This window comes from Clavelina lepadiformis, chromosome 2 (assembly GCF_947623445.1).
Source record: "Clavelina lepadiformis chromosome 2, kaClaLepa1.1, whole genome shotgun sequence".
Taxonomy (NCBI): Eukaryota; Metazoa; Chordata; class Ascidiacea; order Aplousobranchia; family Clavelinidae; genus Clavelina; species Clavelina lepadiformis.
The window spans coordinates 23,239,588-23,257,811 of record NC_135241.1 but is presented as its reverse complement, the minus strand read 5'-3'; the positions used below and the strand labels follow the sequence as shown (position 1 = coordinate 23,257,811).

General features: G+C 39.5%; 3 protein-coding genes across 4 annotated transcripts; 1 reads left to right on the top strand and 2 right to left on the bottom strand.

The window, feature by feature from the left end:
- The first annotated feature begins 916 nt into the window (after positions 1–916).
- On the top strand, positions 917–12,770 carry LOC143445526 (E3 ubiquitin-protein ligase TRIM9-like). Its single transcript, XM_076944684.1, has 12 exons — positions 917–1,125; positions 1,302–2,261; positions 8,257–8,352; positions 9,011–9,133; positions 10,200–10,310; positions 10,398–10,551; positions 10,658–10,797; positions 11,130–11,268; positions 11,392–11,516; positions 11,598–11,776; positions 11,924–12,101; positions 12,235–12,770. Exons 1-12 carry the CDS (start codon positions 1,015–1,017, stop codon positions 12,511–12,513), a joined length of 2,595 nt encoding a protein of 864 aa, XP_076800799.1. The 5' UTR covers positions 917–1,014; the 3' UTR covers positions 12,514–12,770.
- A 94-nt stretch (positions 12,771–12,864) lies between these two features.
- Positions 12,865–13,304, bottom strand: LOC143445528 (gem-associated protein 7-like). Of its 2 annotated transcripts, none has more exons than XM_076944688.1 (2): positions 13,181–13,304; positions 12,865–13,056 (listed from the first exon to the last, which is right to left on the bottom strand). In XM_076944688.1, exons 1-2 carry the CDS (start codon positions 13,215–13,217, stop codon positions 12,872–12,874), a joined length of 222 nt encoding a protein of 73 aa, XP_076800803.1. In that variant the 5' UTR covers positions 13,218–13,304; the 3' UTR covers positions 12,865–12,871. The 2 variants fall into 2 exon arrangements, with proteins under 2 accessions (XP_076800803.1, XP_076800801.1); XM_076944686.1 differs by having other exon boundaries at positions 13,145–13,286.
- LOC143445527 (protein O-linked-mannose beta-1,2-N-acetylglucosaminyltransferase 1-like) lies at positions 13,240–16,037 on the bottom strand. The gene has a single exon (XM_076944685.1). The coding sequence runs from the start codon at positions 15,905–15,907 to the stop codon at positions 13,904–13,906; it is 2,004 nt and encodes a 667-aa protein (XP_076800800.1). The 5' UTR covers positions 15,908–16,037; the 3' UTR covers positions 13,240–13,903.
- Between the last annotated feature and the right edge of the window lie 2,187 nt (positions 16,038–18,224).

Here is an 18,224-nt window from a genome sequence, read left to right as displayed (position 1 = left end):
CGTAACATTTAAGTTACAGTAGGTTGACAAAAAAAACTTTGAAAAATTGCATCGAATGCACGATCTCGTGAAATCGCGACAGCCTTAGTTTTTCTGCGCGTGTCACTTGTATTATTTTGCATCTTATTCGCATATTACCTACCTTGTCTAGTCCTGAAGTGCTTTTATCATACGAGTATACTTACTCAAATGAACAAGTATTCACCGAATGTAGCTGCATTTTGCTTCTTATCCCGAAATGGAACCAGACAAATTAGCATTTCAAACAACTGGCGAACAAGCCATAAAGTGATAAAACGTACAAATGGGCATAGCAGTGGAGCAATTAGGAAAAGTTCCCTTCCAAGATTCGTCAGCCAGACAGCACAAAACAGAAAAAGGCACTGACGACGCCTTCCAGTCGTAGAGTTGTCGATATCTCACTTTCACGTCGCCCAGCTGAATAGACGCTGTTCGGGCACTTGTAAGTTTGTAAGCGCGAGTTAGCCTCAGCGTCGCTTCTAAAGCAGGGAAATCAGACGCTTGATAAACCGACGTGTGTGTAATAGCGCGTAGATACTGCAGGAGGTATTAACAACAGCGGTATACGGAATATATTACAGATATCTTTGCGCTTGTTGTAAGTAAAAACGACATACTGGATGCCGCGGAAAACTGGTTATTGGCGGCACACAAACATTTCGCGTCCAGAGAACAGAATTTGTTTGTCGCTTTTACGTTTTATGAGGTTTTGCCAGTTTATGACGAAGCAATAGTTATTATTGCATCATAGATACGGTTACGTTAATAAGTTCAAAATAGTTTTCTTTCAAGTTGTTTCAAATTCCCGCTAAACGCGCTTTTTATAGCGGTAATATACGAAATCAATCCGCAAATGGCAGATTATACCAAAGAAAGTCAGGAAGTATTAGCTATTTACAGTGACGTAATTGTTTTTCTGACTTTTAGCAGCGTAAATTGAGTTTTATGTTGTAATGGTATTGTGATCAAATTATCAATGATTATTACGTCATAATGGAAGAGGAATTGCAATGTCCTGTGTGCCATCAATTGTTTGATGACCCAGTGATTTTACCTTGTACGCATAATGTTTGTTTTAAATGTGCAGAGACACTGATACTAAAGGTAGGTCGCTGTGTACACGCTAAGCATTGCGTCATACGCCGATGATGTTCACCATAAATTAATATTTCATATGTCCCTGGAAATGGGCGCATGTAAATTTTAGATGAAGGCATTTAAATAAACCTGTTGTAACGTAATTAAATGAAACCTGATGGAATTTTGTTATTGTTTTGCAGAACCGTAATCTGTCCAGCGATGTACCACCCCAGTACAAGGTGGACAAGACAAACTACAAACCGTCCGTCGACGCCGACAAAGCAAGTGTTATCAGCGAAGCTGTGTTGAGCGATTCCGACAGCGGGTATTCGGCCGGCTCGTCCGGAAGTACTGGGGACCGTGAGAAGCCGGAAGCGGTACATAATGAGTCGTCTTCGCCACCAGTTTTAGGCTCCAATGTTTCCCGACTGGTGAGTTCCTTCCAATCACGTGGGTCAGGTACCGCCCCCCAGCAGAGCGTCAATGCCACAACACCAACCGGTGTGAATATGCCCGCCCTTCCCCAGTCCGTTTCCTGCTTAACTTGTCCCATCTGCCACCGGACTTTGTTTCTGGACGACCGCGGTGTCGCTGGGCTTTCTCGACACACCCTAATGAAAAGCATAGTCGACAGATACGAGAAATCGCACGTGTCTAGCGCCCACATTACCGCGGCCCCGCCCGACGTTGCAGGTACGCCACAAATCGCACAAACCACGCCAGTGTTAACCGGAAGCAATCCGGACGCCATTCCTAAGTGCCAGCTGTGTGAGTCAGACTCTTCAACGCCCGCTTCGGTTCAGTGTCTCCAGTGCCAAGTGCTTTATTGCGCGGCGTGTCGCGATCGGTGTCACCCCCCACGAGGCCCACTCGCTCAACACAGCCTCGTCAATGTCACTCCCTTAGTGACGTCACAGAAACGTCATTCATCAAGCGAGGACAAGCCGAACGTTTACCGAAAGAACAAGTTTCCTCCTCTTCCGAACAAACCGTCGACCAAGAATTATTTGAAGCTGGAGTCGTGCTCCCAACATCCGACCGAGAAGACGAGTCTCCACTGTGGTAGCTGCAGAGTCTCACTCTGCGTCCAATGTCACGAAGAAGGACGTCACAAGAACCATGACGTCAAAGCGATTGGAGCCCTCTACAAGACACAAAAGGTAGCGATTGTTTCATTCTTAGTCGTAATATGTAGGGTATACTTAATTTTTTGACTTTCTACTGCACTCGAACACTCGCCGAAGACTTCTTATTTTCAATTCTAAAGTGGTACGGATTAATTCTGGAGTTTGACGTGATGATAGGGTGTGTGACGTGTGAATTCGAACTTAGCGAACTTCAAAGGTAGTAATATCTGCTGACTTACGATACAGGGATTAGGCAGCTGGTCCACGCCTTAGCCACAGCAAAATTCTCTCGAATACGATAGCGTTGACACAAGAAAACTACGGATTAGGGGCATTAGCACAAGGTTTGGGTATAAAGTATAATCCATATGCAAATTACCAGCGAAGCAGGCGTTTGAGTTACTTTCAGAAACCTGTGGTCTGTGGCCATGGTTTAATAACCTTATTTCTAAATTTCCTTCAAAATTCCTTGCGTTAAAGTAGTGATTGTGACACGAAACAATGCTTTTTGTTGACGTTACATAGTTGCTTTGTGACGATACAGACGCGCTCGAGTGTCTGTGTAATTTGTGGCTTGGTTAAAGTTACCAACCTTTCTTAGAATGCTATCGGGTTGCCTTTACGGAGACAAAATTTATTCTAAAATAATTGTGACTTGCCTGGTCCAAGTCGCCAGTATTGTCTTTACCTGTCTTTGTATTTCGTGGACCCTGTTGTTTAATACCACAACTATGCAATCGCGCTTCACACTAAATATAGGCACCAGGTGACGACCGCCCAAAAGTTTCGTTTCAACTCCGTCAGAAATAACCCTTTTCTATTGCTGCTTTGCAAAGTTATACACCTTTGTGTTGGGGTTTGCTATTGTTTACAAAATTACGATTGTACGCGATAAATTTTACTTTCGCTCCGGTAAACAAGTCAGCAGAATTTGACCGCTGCAATCCAGGACGCTGGATCGGCACACTTTGTATCAACTTAACCAAACAACAGCCTCACAAACAGCTGGTAGCTATTTAGCTGTGGAAAGTGTTAATAAATGACAAGCGCTTGTGGTTTAAGCTTCTTCTGGAAATTTATGCTTGTCAAGTGAAACGGCGGGTCCGGGCACTTCATTAAGTGCGAAAGCGTCTTCAATTTAGTCTTCCATCGATCGAATCGATTGTCAAACGCGTATGAGGAGCGCTTTGTGGTGTACGACAGTTTTGCGCCTTTTACCAACAAATTTATTTTTTCGTCGCAACTCTAACTCTTCCAGCGACCTAAAAAGTTGGTAATAATCGACTTCACCGGTAAATGGCTGTAGGTAGCTGATGGGTAAGCAAAAATATATCAGAATAAAAATTAATAGTTTAATACTTTGTTCACATACAGTACTTTACAAAGATTACGACCATTTTTATTGTAAAGTGTTGTTTTACATTTCTTCACAATGAAAGACGCAATTCCTTCGTATTTAAACCGTGAGCGCTCACACAACCACAGTTTGTTGCAAGTCAATGCATACCAGTCGTATTCGTTTCGCCAGATTAATGCATTCAAAGCCGCTCAAACTTTTACCGGCTTTCCCAGGCTATCATTACTTCGTTGACGGCGCACTTCGTCTTATTTTATCCAGTTCTTGCATCGGCTTACTTTGCTTTTGAGGGCCGCCTTGATTATTATAGTGTCTACGGTTTTGAAGACGCGGAAATCAGACCGTTCAGCATAGCTTTTATGACGTAATGTTATCGTTTGTTTTGTTGGGTTAGGTGCGGGGTTTATAGTCATAATATTTCCTTAATGTTCGCCTAAATAAGCCACTATACAAAATAAAGGAAACGACTTCGTGTTAGCCGAGACCGTTTTAATATTTTATAGCTTCCTAAGATCAATTGTAAAGTTACTATGCATACGTTGTCTCATCAAAGTAAACGACGTCGTGTATTTTTTTGATAAAAACGGTTGTTATGGTTACACAAGTGTGACAAAGTCTGTTTTTAATGTTTACCGAGGCGTAAAAGTTTTACTGTTTGTGCACGTTGCTTTAATCAGCGGTTGCGATTGACGTGCCCGAATCCGTAAGTTGTTCCCATTGTGACGTCACAATTTATTTACTTTTCAAGATTATTTTGAACAGACATTATGTATTGCTGTGTCACGTCATTAAATTATAACGCAACAAAGCCTACACAGGTGATAGTGTTTATTCACACAAGACCAGTGAGCGGTCCACGATGGTCAGAGGTTATCTTTTAAGCCAAGACGCCTTAATGTTTGGCAGAAGGGTCCATTATGTCAGCCCAGTTCCCTTTTTATCACGTTCAACTAATCCACAAGTAAAGTCGATAAAGAAATTAGCGATTTCGTGCGCAAATAATAATAAGGTGCTAGCCAATGACCAGGCTTCGACTGTCAAAAAACTTTAAATTGATTTCTCGAAAAAGCGGCTGTTGGGCCTGGGACTGGAAAAATATCATTTCCATTTCATTGCATAAGCCTAAGCTAGGACTGCTGAAGTAAGCGACCTACGTTACAGACGATATATGTCTGCAGGTGTGGAATAAATAACCAATGTACATATTGATTCAAAGATCGTATCAAAGGCTTGGCGCCATTAAAAAGCATTTTGCATTTAGAAGACGACCAACACTGTTGATATGAGCGGGTTAAACCCGTATAACTCCGGTTATAGTGTATTTTGAGACTGAAACGTGTTGGTGTTATTTTGTCAATTTAACATAGCCCGGTGTCATCTGTTGACTTGATGCGTTGCCCTCTGCGATTGATTACAACTTAGAAGCACGCGAAAATGTTTGTCAAATCTTGTAGATTCTGCAACTGCGTTGAGAATAAACGCAAACATTTACATTTTGACGTCATAATATTATAGAGATATAGATGTGACGTCAACATTTTATCGATGAAATTGTTAGATCCAATTCCTTTTTTGGATATCTTTGTTAAACGTTTCGCGCGTAGTTTCACTGCTGGTGTAAAAAAAGAAAGGTCCTTTACATTAAGACCACAAAGACCCACGCTCTACAGCCAATACCAATCAGTAGGCTTGAATTTCCATAACAAACACATGGCATTGAGTAGCAGATTTTAATTTCCAGTGTTACGTCACAATCACTTGCTAATTTGGACTAAATGAGCGATAGAATTCCCACCTGACCATACAGAAAGCAGTTTTAATGTTTTGGAGTCAGACAAACGAATGGGCAGCATATGTTGGCTGATTGATGTCTCTTCCAGTCGGACAACGACTCTAACGCGATTTTAATGTGGGGGGGGGGCTGCTCGGTACAAATATTGACGACAATTGCACGCGACGACGTTTGCTACATTTCAATTTCCATCGATCAGTTGAAGATATTCGTGGAATGACGGAAACCGCTTCGGGCATCGAGATTAGACAAGATTAAACCCTGTAATCGCCGACATATGCGACGGTCATGCAGTAGGACGGTGATGGACAAGTTTAACTCCTGGCTGTTACAGCGGTGAGAAGGGTTTGAGTAAAAAGCGAATCCACAATGCAACTGATGCAGTAGTTGCTACTGCGACTAGCTGATGACTTAATGTGACTTTTTTTTGACTTGGAAGGGTTTCGTATCGAGAATTGACCGTTGTGCGACTGTTTGTTGTCATTTTTGAGACGGACAAACAACAACGGTCTTGAACCTCATGCGCTGTAATTCCCTTGGGTGCAATTTGTCCTGTTTGCTCCGTTTAAAAGCGATGTTGCTCTTTCAAAACTCGTCATCCTACGTCGTAGTTGGTTCCTTAATTGAAAATTGAAGTCGAGTACACAAAAGCACGCCCATATCAGGATCGACTATTGAGAGATTATTACGTCATAAGACACATGACTAATCAGGCTTTCAGGTGGAGCACAATTATCTATATCACCCAAAATTTCCAAAGGTTTGTGCAAAACATGACAAAACTTCACGAGCACCAAAACCGTTGAAACACTGAAACAGTTTGCAGAAAAATAATGGTGCGCACCAAACGTTTCGAAACGTGATTGTAAAAAAGTTTACATTCGTTGCAACGCGCCATTGAAAATGCAGCTTTTTCTTAATAAATCTCACACTGGATGTCGTTTATTAATTGGGCGGACTAATTGTCATACGTAATAATTGTGTAATCGTTTCGACGCACCCACGCCACATCTACGCTTCACAAAATTTTCCAATTATCATTTAGGTCATTGAACATTTTTTTAGTGATTTGCTGAAACAACTCACTCGGCAAAACTCTACTCATTCAAACGTCATAATACTCTAACAATCGCTTTTCAAGTGTGCTCTGTAATTAGACTTTTCGCGCCCGTCACGTCGTTGTAATAACAACCCTTCAACAATCTTCGTCATGTTCTCGCCTGCGATAATACGTCATAATGTTAGTTTAATGTTGTAATTTATTTTCTGTCCTTCTATTGGTCGTAAAATTTACGCTTTATGATATCACAATGACCAAAGGATATGCGTTTGTTTGTTTGTTATGGCCGAGTGGTTTGTTTTACCAAGCAGTCAGTCAATAGGAACAACAACATGACTCAGACAATTGACTCCGGTTTTACAGCAGTAGTCGTATTAATTCTGTTAGTCTGTGGTTTGTTTTGTTACGCCATGAGCGATGTTATATCTTCTGTGACGAATGTAATTATCAATTATCTTATTTATATTTGTGATAGAATCCAATTATTCGGGGAGTAACTGTCTTTGAATTTAGTTCACTGTTTCACGGCTACACCTGGCTATCTAGAACCTTGCTTTCACAAACAATATGATTTCAGCTTAGACCGAATGTAAACAAACGGCGATAGGAAACAGGTTCGGCGATTATGACAAAACAATGGTTACCGTTTGTGTCGTGATCTCTGCTTTTGTAGTGATTTCCGTGTGTGTGGGCAGGATCTGTGTTGGGGCAAAACTCGACAGTTAACCCCTGACATCCTGGGCATCTATTGTCTTTAAACAATTGACAGGATTGGTTTTTTTGCCACTTCATTATGACGTAATTATGTCTTTAATTATTACAAAAGAAAGCCAGCAACAGTAGTATTGGTTTCGACCGGAGATCCTATGAATACAGTCATTGCGCAATTTGTTTGTCGATTTTAATTAAAATTGTCTGGTTAATACAAACGATTGCCGCAAGCGTCATTTTGTGTGACGTAACAAAGCTTTTATGTATAAAAATATGTCTATTTCACCTGTTTGTTGTTTTCATTCTATTATGGCTAGCAACGAACCCGTGAGCTGATAGTAATTTTTAACCAATCAAAATTCGTTAATAACAATAGTTATCAACTAACGAACAATCGTCGTTGTAATAGGAAACCGGGATAAGTTATCTGGAATCTGGTAATTTTACACGAAACGTCTGTTGGTTGACTAACGAAAGCGAACTCGAAAAGTGATTCAACGAATTGAATCAAGCCCCATTCGCGCTACTTGAGCGCATTGTAGTTGTTACTGTGTAATTATTTTCAAGTTGTTTAAACCAACAAAGGCGAATGCTGCAAAACAGCGGCATGTAATGGGGTTTGTTTGCTTAAGTTAAACTTCAAACTGTATAATGCGGTGGCTCGTAGGCTTTACGCAGCTGTGTTAGTCAAAAAACGTATTCCTTCAGAAATTACAATATATGTGGTTTAAAATCTGGTCTGACTGTCGTCACAATGAGCGTTATTGGGTCGTTTTGAATCGATCAATCACTGTAAGTAGAAAAGTGACCTTTGACCTCGCATCACGTCAAGCGTAACGGCCTTGTTAGCAGAAGAGAATATGAGTTAACGAGCGTAATTAATTTTACTGATTTATGGTCGTAACAACCAACGTACTCGTTGCGAACAATCCTGTATCGTAAATACCCGGCCGAATTTGGTGGTAAAATATACAACTAGTAAAGGGGGCTGTAAAGGTCGTTGATTTTGAACAGTTGCGATTTATGGGGAAAGCAATAAAAGTCATGTCTACCCTTGCCTAAAAAAGTTGTGACTTGTTGTTGACCTTATACGTCTTATTTTTTTCAGAGCGACCTGAGCAACAAGATGAGCGCACTATCGAACAAAGCAAGACAAGCCAAGGACCTGGTCATGCAACTTCGCGGGATGCAGGAAGACATTGACGTAAGCTTGCTTTCTTTCACGAACAGAAAAACAGTTATGGAACGAGTCATTTTAGTCTGAACTGGCCAACAACTTTATGATATTTTAATGGTTTGATACTCCGCTGCGCCATCGCACGACGAGTTATTATCCCTCTGATTCTGTATGATCGGATTTGGAACACAGATATAATCCGCCTGCGGATAATGATCTTAATATGTCATCATCTTGTCGTTTTATGGCTGTCAGTCCTTATTTATTCAACAATAATCAATTGAATGTAGTCTGCCTTTCCACTTTCTGACATCATCAGCTGTTCGTCCGTTTGGTTAATTAATGTTAAAGAACGATCGAGCTTTTTTGTGCTTTTGGTTTCAAATTTTTAATCATGCTTTGATCGTTGACTCATCGTGCAATGTGTGAAGTGTGAAAGGGTCCGTAACATTAATCCATAAATAATTTATGCCGTGAATATTCTTTGTATGCTGTAACTCTTCAGCTCCGACCATGGTGAAAGCGGGCTGTTGTAAAAGTCTTTTTCTCTATCATTGTGTGATAGCCTGGTTTTAAGAAGATCTTATCAGGCATGTCGTAACGTGACTTGACCGTAACTTTCATTACGCCTTGTTCCAATTGATAGATTATGACATGTATAATGTATGAGGCACGTTTCCAACAGAGATCAAGCGTTGAACTCGAGGCGGCGACGGTAGCCCAATGCAATCATCTGATAGAGGCGGTAGAGAGAAAAAGAGATGAATTTATTCGAAAAATCGCTCGGGAAAAAGAACTGAAATCCAAGGTAAGTGCAACTAAATACAAAGACAATAAGGAAATATTAATTGTTTACTAGCATAAGCCTATCAGAATTGGGACATTAGTTCTACATGCATTATAAGCTATATCTTTGCATGGTGTGCGAGCGAAAGTTCTGTGGTTGTGGTAAAAAACTTCTTTATCTCAACCTTTATCAAAACGGATGCGTGCTATAGGCACGGCACAAGCTGAATAAGTCTTCTTATCTTTTTCACGCTTAAGTGCTGCAATTATTTAAGTCCTAGAAGCTCCTCTACGAGTTTTAAATCCTGGTGGCACTAAACAGACCCATCATCTTCAGGTCTTTTACAAGACTCCATAAACCTTACAAAGTTAAGCTATGTTTGTAGTTATAAATCGAATCAAGCAGTTTGAAAAATAACGCGTTGTTATGAGTTATATTCAAAACCAAACCTTTGCTTGTAGAAAGTTTTAATGCACTACCTTTATAATTTTCTCTGTAACCATTAATTTGATTGATTACACAATGCATTGTTCGATTTTTCTTAGTCCGATTTCTGCTTAGTACTGGTGGGTCACGTTCGACCGACTGAAACCCGCAATCGATTTGAATTCCTTTCTATAATATGAGAAAGCGTGAAGCTTGCAAGATTAATTTAAGATGCGGTCGATGAAGCGAGATAAGCGGCTAAAACTTAAGTCGTAATCCAGTTGATCAATCATTAGTTTTCGCCTATAGCGCAGGAATTATTTCTTATTTTAACGTCACGGAACATTTATCATTTGCACACAGACTCCCCGTATAATGTATAGTCAAAATGTTACTGGAGTTCTAGCTCTCTTTCGCGTCCGGTACCTGGATTTAATGCGCCAATTAGCAATTTTTTGATGTCTATGTGAAGGTTTATTATAAGGTTTCACTTCGATAACCGGTAAGAAATTTTAAGAGAGCGCAACTTTTAAAGACAATGACTGTTAGTTTTTTGTTGTGGAACTATAATTGTAGCATATAAATTTTGGAATACCGATGGAGAATTTTAAGAAACCCTTTCAGTACCAAAAACACCTTTTAAATACTGTCTATGTGACAGACGGTACGTCAGCAGCTGCAGCAGTGCACTCTGAAGTTGAAACAGACGACCGGGCTACTCGAATATTGCATTGAAGTTATGAAGGATAATGACGCCGCCGCTTTCTTACAGGTAAAGGACAAGTTTAATCTTTAGATCTCGCAGAAATGTGCTCCAGAAATTCTCAGGCTTGGAGTTTGACATCTTTTCTCTTCTTAGATCTCCCAGAGTCTCATTGAGCGGGTGGTCTGCTCCGAAAAGCAATGGAGTTCACGAGCCCTCCACCCGAAGGCAAAAATCGAATTCGATCTTGACCTCGAGACGTCGCATGTCGCATTAGCGATCGAAAAACTTGATTTCGTGCAAATGAAAGGTCTTTAATTGGTTTCTATGCCTTAATATTCCCGCAATAGCCCAGCATTGGCTGGCATTTAGTAAATAGAATCCTTTTTAAAGAGACTTACAAGGTTTTTATTCAGTTCCCGACAAGCCTACGATCAAAGTTGAGGAATGTGGAAGCCAAAATAACACGGTAACTCTGGTCTGGAAAGTGCCGACCACCCGGCCGGTGGATGGCTTTAAGCTGGAAATGGACAACGGAAGCAACGGACCATTCAGGGTGAGTGCCAGGCTATAATATACGGCGGAAAATCAAACGTAGTTTTTACTACGACGTAGTTTGTACGTACATAAATATTTTTCTAATCGACGGCGGACACATTTTGATGTATTATTTTTGTGGCGTGAACTATTTCGGTGGCTTGCGCAAATCTACCGCTGTGTGATTAGTGACGTTTCTTGTTTTTACCTCAAAATTGAAAACACAGTGACGGTCACTTTCTTGCCTGTTCATTCACGCGCAATTCTCCCTAGCACTGGCCTTGACGCCCCCACCAATCACGAAATATAAAATGAACGAGCGAGTGCTAACGTGACGTCAATGTTTTCCAGGAGGTCTATTGTGGTAAAGAGAGTGTGTGCACAGTGGATGGGTTGCATTTCAACAGCCGGTACAGGGCAAGAGTTCGTGCTTTCAATAAATCGGGAGCGGGACCTTACAGCGATGTCTTGCAACTACAAACATCCGAAGGTAAACTACGAATGTGCTAAAACTTTTGCGACGTGTTTCGCTGAAGAAGAGCTGATAAACTTCAAGCACAACCATCAATGTTATGGGGGTGTAGTTTTGTTTGAAATAATTTTTATTTTTTAGTTGCTCATTTTCAACTTGATCCAAAACAAACACACGAAGACATTAAATTATCTAACAATAACACTTCTGTGACGTCAGACAGTTACGACAGTAGGGTCGTCATTGGAAGTGTTGGTTTTTCAAAGGTAAGGTTATTATCAATAATCAAAGAAGATAATTCTGCAAATAAAACACTGGCGCCAACACTCAATTCGTTCTCTATTTAGGGGATTCACTACTGGGAGTTTTCTATCGACCAATACGAAGCAAAACCAGATCCGGCCTTCGGAGTCGCTCTTGGCAACGTGAATAAGAGCATAATGTTGGGAAAAGATTCTCTCGGATGGTCGCTGTACGTCGATGAAGAGCGAGCATGGCTGCTTCACAACAACCAACATGTTAAGAGGTGAATTTGAACGTAAATCGTGAAATGCTGAATACGGTTAAGTCATTGGCATAAAATATTTAGGACAAAATGCAAATTCTTTCCCGCGTTTTATCTTCTGTTAACCCGGTGCCATTCTCAAAGTTAAGTTTACTTTTTTCTTCATAGAACGGAAGTTGACGTTAAATGCGGATCACGAGTCGGAGTATTTCTGGACCTGACAAGAAGACTCGTCAACTTTTTCATTGATGGGAAGCCACTAGGAGTGCCCTTGTCACTGGGATTATCAACTTCGTCGCAGATGAATGTTTTCTATCCCGCAGTTAGTGTTAACAGACAAGTACAGGTAATATGATAAAAAATGATAAGAACCTCAACCTCATAATAATCCGATTTGTATTCCATTCTTTAACTGACATTTCAAAAATGTACTCCACCTGAGCGATGGATAGAATCGGTGATTTCTCTCCTAAACACAGGTCACGCTCCACACTGGTCTACGATGCCCACCTACGATTAAACAACCTCCACCCTCACCTCGGATGTCAAGCTCCTCCGATGCAGCACCAAACCAGAAGCGAGCACCCTCTCCTCATCTCAAAACTCAGCTCTCATTTGACAGGAAGCAAAGCCTTCCACCTCCTCCACCACTGAGGAGGAGCTCTTCCGGTAACATGAGTGTTAAAAGTGATGGAGATGGGTCAACCGCATCTGATCCAACACCGGGAAGATCATTCATGTCATTTTTGAGAAGATAATCGACTACGGATGAAGATCAGCATCACTCCAACTGTCTTCGCTGAAAGGCAATGCATGAACTGCCGAAACATTCATCTGAGGTCTATAGTACGCAGCTTGTGTAAGTGGAATGAGGCTTCTCCAAATTGTGTCCAGACCACAATAAGCAAATACTTGCACGACACTTATGACAATCATTGCAGCACTGATCATAATTTGGTTGACGATATTTTATAAGTTTGTTCGTTGTTACAAAATAAATCGGTAATAGAATCAATCAACTCGTGCGTGTGTACGTCATGCAAAACAAACCAGCTCAGTGTATAACGCTGACCAATCCACACAACTTATTGACAGTGAGTCTTGCCATGCAAAAAATCATTTGGTGTCATCAAGATCTACAGAATATGAAATAATATCAGAGACCCTTAGGAGGCAATCTTTTTTATGCCCGCTAGGAGTGTTCATTTCCGCTACATGAATCTGCACTGGTGTGTAATCGCAGGCTTTAAATGTTCCTTGTACTTCTGTTTTCTCGTAAAGTCTTAGAGTGACAGGCTTATCTGTAACAAAAAATCATAAATTTGGTTAACTTGACAATTTCACCTTTTGTTAAGTAACAGTTTGCAAGTACAGCAGCAATCTACACACCTACTGCATGCATGAGTGACTTCAAAAATTTCTCACGTAAATTAGTCCGTGTCTTTTTTTCATCTTCATTCATTCCTATATGACAGCGAAAAATCGCAAATAGCTACTCACTTTTATTCACTATCTTGAATTTCCAATGAAAACAATTGGCCAGTTAAGCATGATATTTTAAAAATGCATCATAATGCACTGCAATATAAGTCATCAATGCTGGCGTATGGTGTTCAAAGAAAATGTTTCCGAAAAATTACAAAATAATTTTAAATGTTGGCACGAAAACGTTTTTCCTTAACAGTCACACTATTGCAATATCAAATTCATGATAACCACAAGAACTAGCACAACCAATAGCAAGACAATAAAAAATAGCAATAATCTAAGCCATAATCTTCAACAACAGTGAGTAAAGAAATACCTAGTACATCATTCTATTAAAAATCTTAAGGAAAATTATTCTTAAAGATACGTATGTGTGGTAAGCATAGGTAAAAAGCAAATACAATTATAAACGATATCAATGCAAAAGTAAAAGCACAGCTGATGCTAAGGTCAACAAAAAATAAGTTCCTTAATGGTACCAAGAGATGAAGCTACATTGATTTATGATAGCGTATAGAAAAGTTTGTCACAAATACCAACATGGAAGTATTGCACTAAAACCAAAACATTTCATTGACAGGCAATCGCATACTTATCGTGTGCAATACGGCAGACCAATACGAGTTCAATAACTGCACAGTGTCCAGTCAAGCTAAACACTCAATCCAGAGCAATGGGTTCAAGATCAACAGGTTTGTATATACTGTAGGGTGAGGCAGGATAGCCAATAAAAACAACATGCTTTCTTTTGATAAAGGTTCGAAAGGAATTTTTGTGCAGATCACGGACATCCAAGTCCCATATTTTCAAGCATTTTGACAACTGAATAAAACTTTCAAGGTGTTCTGAATTATCCATTTTAATATACACAACAAACCCATCACTGTTAGGTTCATTATCATTATTGATAAAATCATCGTCACATGGTGATTTTGTATGATCAGCAGTAGCAAGTCTTCGGATTAGTTTGTGCATAAGTTTTTCGTAATTATCTTTTGTCATCAGATCTACATCTTTTAGCTGAACGCTGGCTTCGGTATTCAGTCTGTGTTGACTAAAATAAAGCTTGTGGAAATAACTATTCATATTTATGCCAGATAAACCAAAATGGAAAGTACGCGAGACATCTGGGATAATACATTCCCTCTCTTTTCTTATCAAAGGCTGTCTCATCCACATATCCCAATCCCACTGTTTTTCTGGTGGAGGCCATTGCTCCTCTAACTCTTCTTCAAAAAGCGATCGTCGCAACATCCAGCCAAGACCTGGAAAAGTTTCAACTCGATACAATAAACTTGAATCATGAGTTGAGTGTTCATATCCTTGGTCATTCCAAGCAGAGATGCAGTAAATAGAGGAATCTTGGTCCATCAGATGAATAGTCTGACTAAAATAACTGAAAAAGTCTGGAGAGACATCCAAATCTTCTTCAAGGATAATTGCGTACTTTGCATCGGGATTTAATGTCAATACAGCAGACAAACTAGACCTATAATGTTGTGATATTCGAGCATTTTTCACCCCAGAAGGAGTGTGATAAATTCCTTTGACATTCATTAACTTGGCAACTTCCATTGTTTCTTCATAAAAACCATCAATAAAGACGGTTACCATGGCTGGATTTGCTCCTCTAGCCAAGAGCAATGATCTCAGCATCCTATACAGATAATGAGGGCGATTACTAGCAATCACAGCGACCGGTATATTGTGAACGAGATTGTCCGGAAGAGAATTAACAGCAAGATCTAACTCATCTGGATGAATACAGCGACATAAGGCTCCATATCCATCGTACTTGGAACAGAAATGCTTGCGACGTGAATTTTCCTCATTTGTAGGCCAGTTGCAAGTTTCAAATCCTTCAGTAGCAGAAACCGATTCAATGGTAACTTTGAGCTGAACAGGACTTGCCCACTCTTTCAAATCTTCACTCGTTTTTAACTCTTCCATTTTGACGTTTCCATTTTTGTTGGTGATAATAGCCCACATGCTTCTCCATTTAAGATTTTCAATTTGGGAACTTCCCATTTCTTTTATAAATTGTCGAGTGTCTTTGCCCAAATGAAGAGAGGCTTCGTCCTTTACGGCCATAACAAGAATACGGTTATTGTCATTAATTGAATTAACAAATGACCTTAAGAGCTTATCTTGTCCTTCAAGATAAGTATCGAAAACCTGAACTGCCATTACAGCACCTGTCACTTGATTAATTGCGATCACGTGAATGCCACGATCGTTTTCACGATCATCACGCTGGATCACAGTCTTTTCATCAACTTTAATTTTCATTAAATTTTTGCTGGACAAAACCTCTAATTCAAAGCTTTTCTTTTTGGTCTGATGATAATCATTTTCGTATTCATCATCATATGAAAGCACAAAAGTTTTTTCATTGAGATCATTTAAAAATAAGTCCTTGTGCATCTCATATCTTTCCCTCGCATCAATTGCAAGTTTTACGTTAAAAACACATGTGGTTATCAAAGCAAAGATCATGAAACATTTCAGCAGTCTGACACTTTGCCTTTGTCTCAATGCATTTTTCCAGAAAAAACATCGAACTGTCTTTTTCATATCGTGTAAGTAATGAACATGTTGCCATGTGTGTCTGCTGTATTGAGGGCTGCTCCATGCTGGAGAACTGTATGGCTTGGTTTCAGTCATTGTACAACGACAGTAGTCTTCAGCAATATCACATGCTCTTACCTTTGACCCATTTAAAGCTGTACATGGAAAAAAATTAAGTAATTGTAGACCAACCTAAAATATAATGAGTGACCATTTCACCGAAAGTAGGTCACGTAAGAATTGGTAGTGGTTCACAAAAAGTTGATTTTGGCTATTTTAGCTTTTGTTGGAGTTAGATTACTATGCTATAACATTTAAGTTAGGTTAACTAGAAACTGAGAAAAAGCTTTGAATGCGCGATTTTTCCAGTGAAATAAATAGTGGCAGCCTAAAATGTAATGAATGAAGAGCCAGAGTGGAATCAGGAAACTTTGTCCACCGAAGATTTACACCAGCAGTCAAAATAATTTACAACAACAGAGTATTGCATCAAAATAGTTTATTTAAAAAACAAAGTAAATATTTCATTGTATGTAGGTCACGCAACCTGTTCTTAAAGATAGGTGATTAGGTTAGGAGAATGGTTATGCAAACAGTTGATTCCAGCTATTTGAGGTTTTATTGGAGTTAAATTTAGATTAGAAGGTAGATTTAGGTTGTTGCTAAGTTAAAACATCTAAGTTAGGTTTACAAGCAACTGAGAAAAATAGCTTATACCAATGAAATAGTGGCAGCCTTCAAAAACATTGTTCACTTAAAAATATGTAGCCTAGGCTATGTACATCAAAAATTTAAACACACAAAAATCTTCCGGTCGTAAAAATTGCATTTAGTTTTCTGTCATAAGATCTTCGGCGGAAAGGCCTTAGATTCCAGTCTGGGTGGATAGCAGATTGACTAGATTCTATAAAACTGGATAAATCAAGATATATAGGCCTAGGCCTTCTGCATGAATTAGAGCTGGAAATTTAGCCGATTTTCTTTTGCCATTAATCGGATGGCATTAACCTTTAGCTTCCAAAGTTGCTAACTGTCAGGTCACATTGTTAATTGCAGGCAAAGCTACTTATTTATTCTTAAGCATGTTGAACAGTATTGGCAACATTATGCATTTCCTTTAGTCAATTGATTATTACCAATAATTTTGCCCTAATTTTTTTCCTAGTTTGTATCATAGTTTATCATACATGTATGTTTTCAGCAAATGACAGTTTTGGTTAATTCAATGTTTATAGGCTAGTCGCTATGGGCCTAAAAGCTTTTAGGCTATTAACCACATAAATTTTCCCCGTCATCCAGCCCTATAGCCTAGGCCGAACATGAATACAGTTAAACGTTATAGAAATTTTGTTTAAACTTATATAAGCAATAAACATACCAGCAGCTCTTTCAACTACACTTCAACCGTATAGCCTAGTCTAGCCCTTATAGACCTTCTCCCAAAAATACATATGGAATCACTGTTTTACAATAGGCGACTTGCGTTGCAACATGTCGCTGTTTGTACGTGGCCTAATTCTATAATCTAGGATATTTTTGCCAATGGCAAAAACATTTCGTACGCTTTGTGTCTTTAAATCGAGCATTCTATTTTTGTAAGCGTCATGGTTTCGAAACGTGCTTAGGGCCACAGTTAGAAATTTGTTGATTTTGTAGTTAATAGCCTACACAGTATCATGCAAAACTATTTTATCCTAAGGCGGAGTCAGGTCTAAAAATTTTTCTTAAGCTTAAACAAAAGAGACTTGTTATTTGACGTGGTTGCAAAACCGTCGACGGGCGTTGTTATTGGTCTACATCAGGGGTGTCCAATCCGTGGCCCACGGGAAGGTTCTGAGTGGCCCGCACGGTATTTTTCGAAATGACTTATATTTTTATCAACTGAATCGCCTACGTAATTTATGGCGAACTTACATTCCAAAAATTGGCATTTATTGATTGTTTACTAATTTCTGACAGCCATATGGAAAACTCGCTTCGCATTGCTACATCGTCCATCTCACCGAATATTTCCAAACTTGTTTGAGATAAACAGTGCCAAACTTTAGCCTACATTGAAATGTCGACGTGTAGTAAAAACTTTGTTGAATTTGCTATGTCTTGGTATGTTTATTGTTCTTATAATTGTAAAAGAGGATAATTCGTATTTCTAAGATTAGAATTTTGGTGCAAGGGTTTTAATTAGAAATTAGCAGTAAACATTCAAGTGGCCCGCGCAATCATTCGTATATCGCATGTGGCCCTTTGGCCAAAAAGGTTGGACACCCCTGGTCTACATCTTTCCATAACTGCAGTTCGTACAATGCCTTTATAAATAGTATTTGGTACATTAGTTCGTGCGTCAGCTAAACGACCAATAAAATCCAGTGCATTACAAAATTGGTGACATTTTTCTTCATGTTGTCTGTTGCGT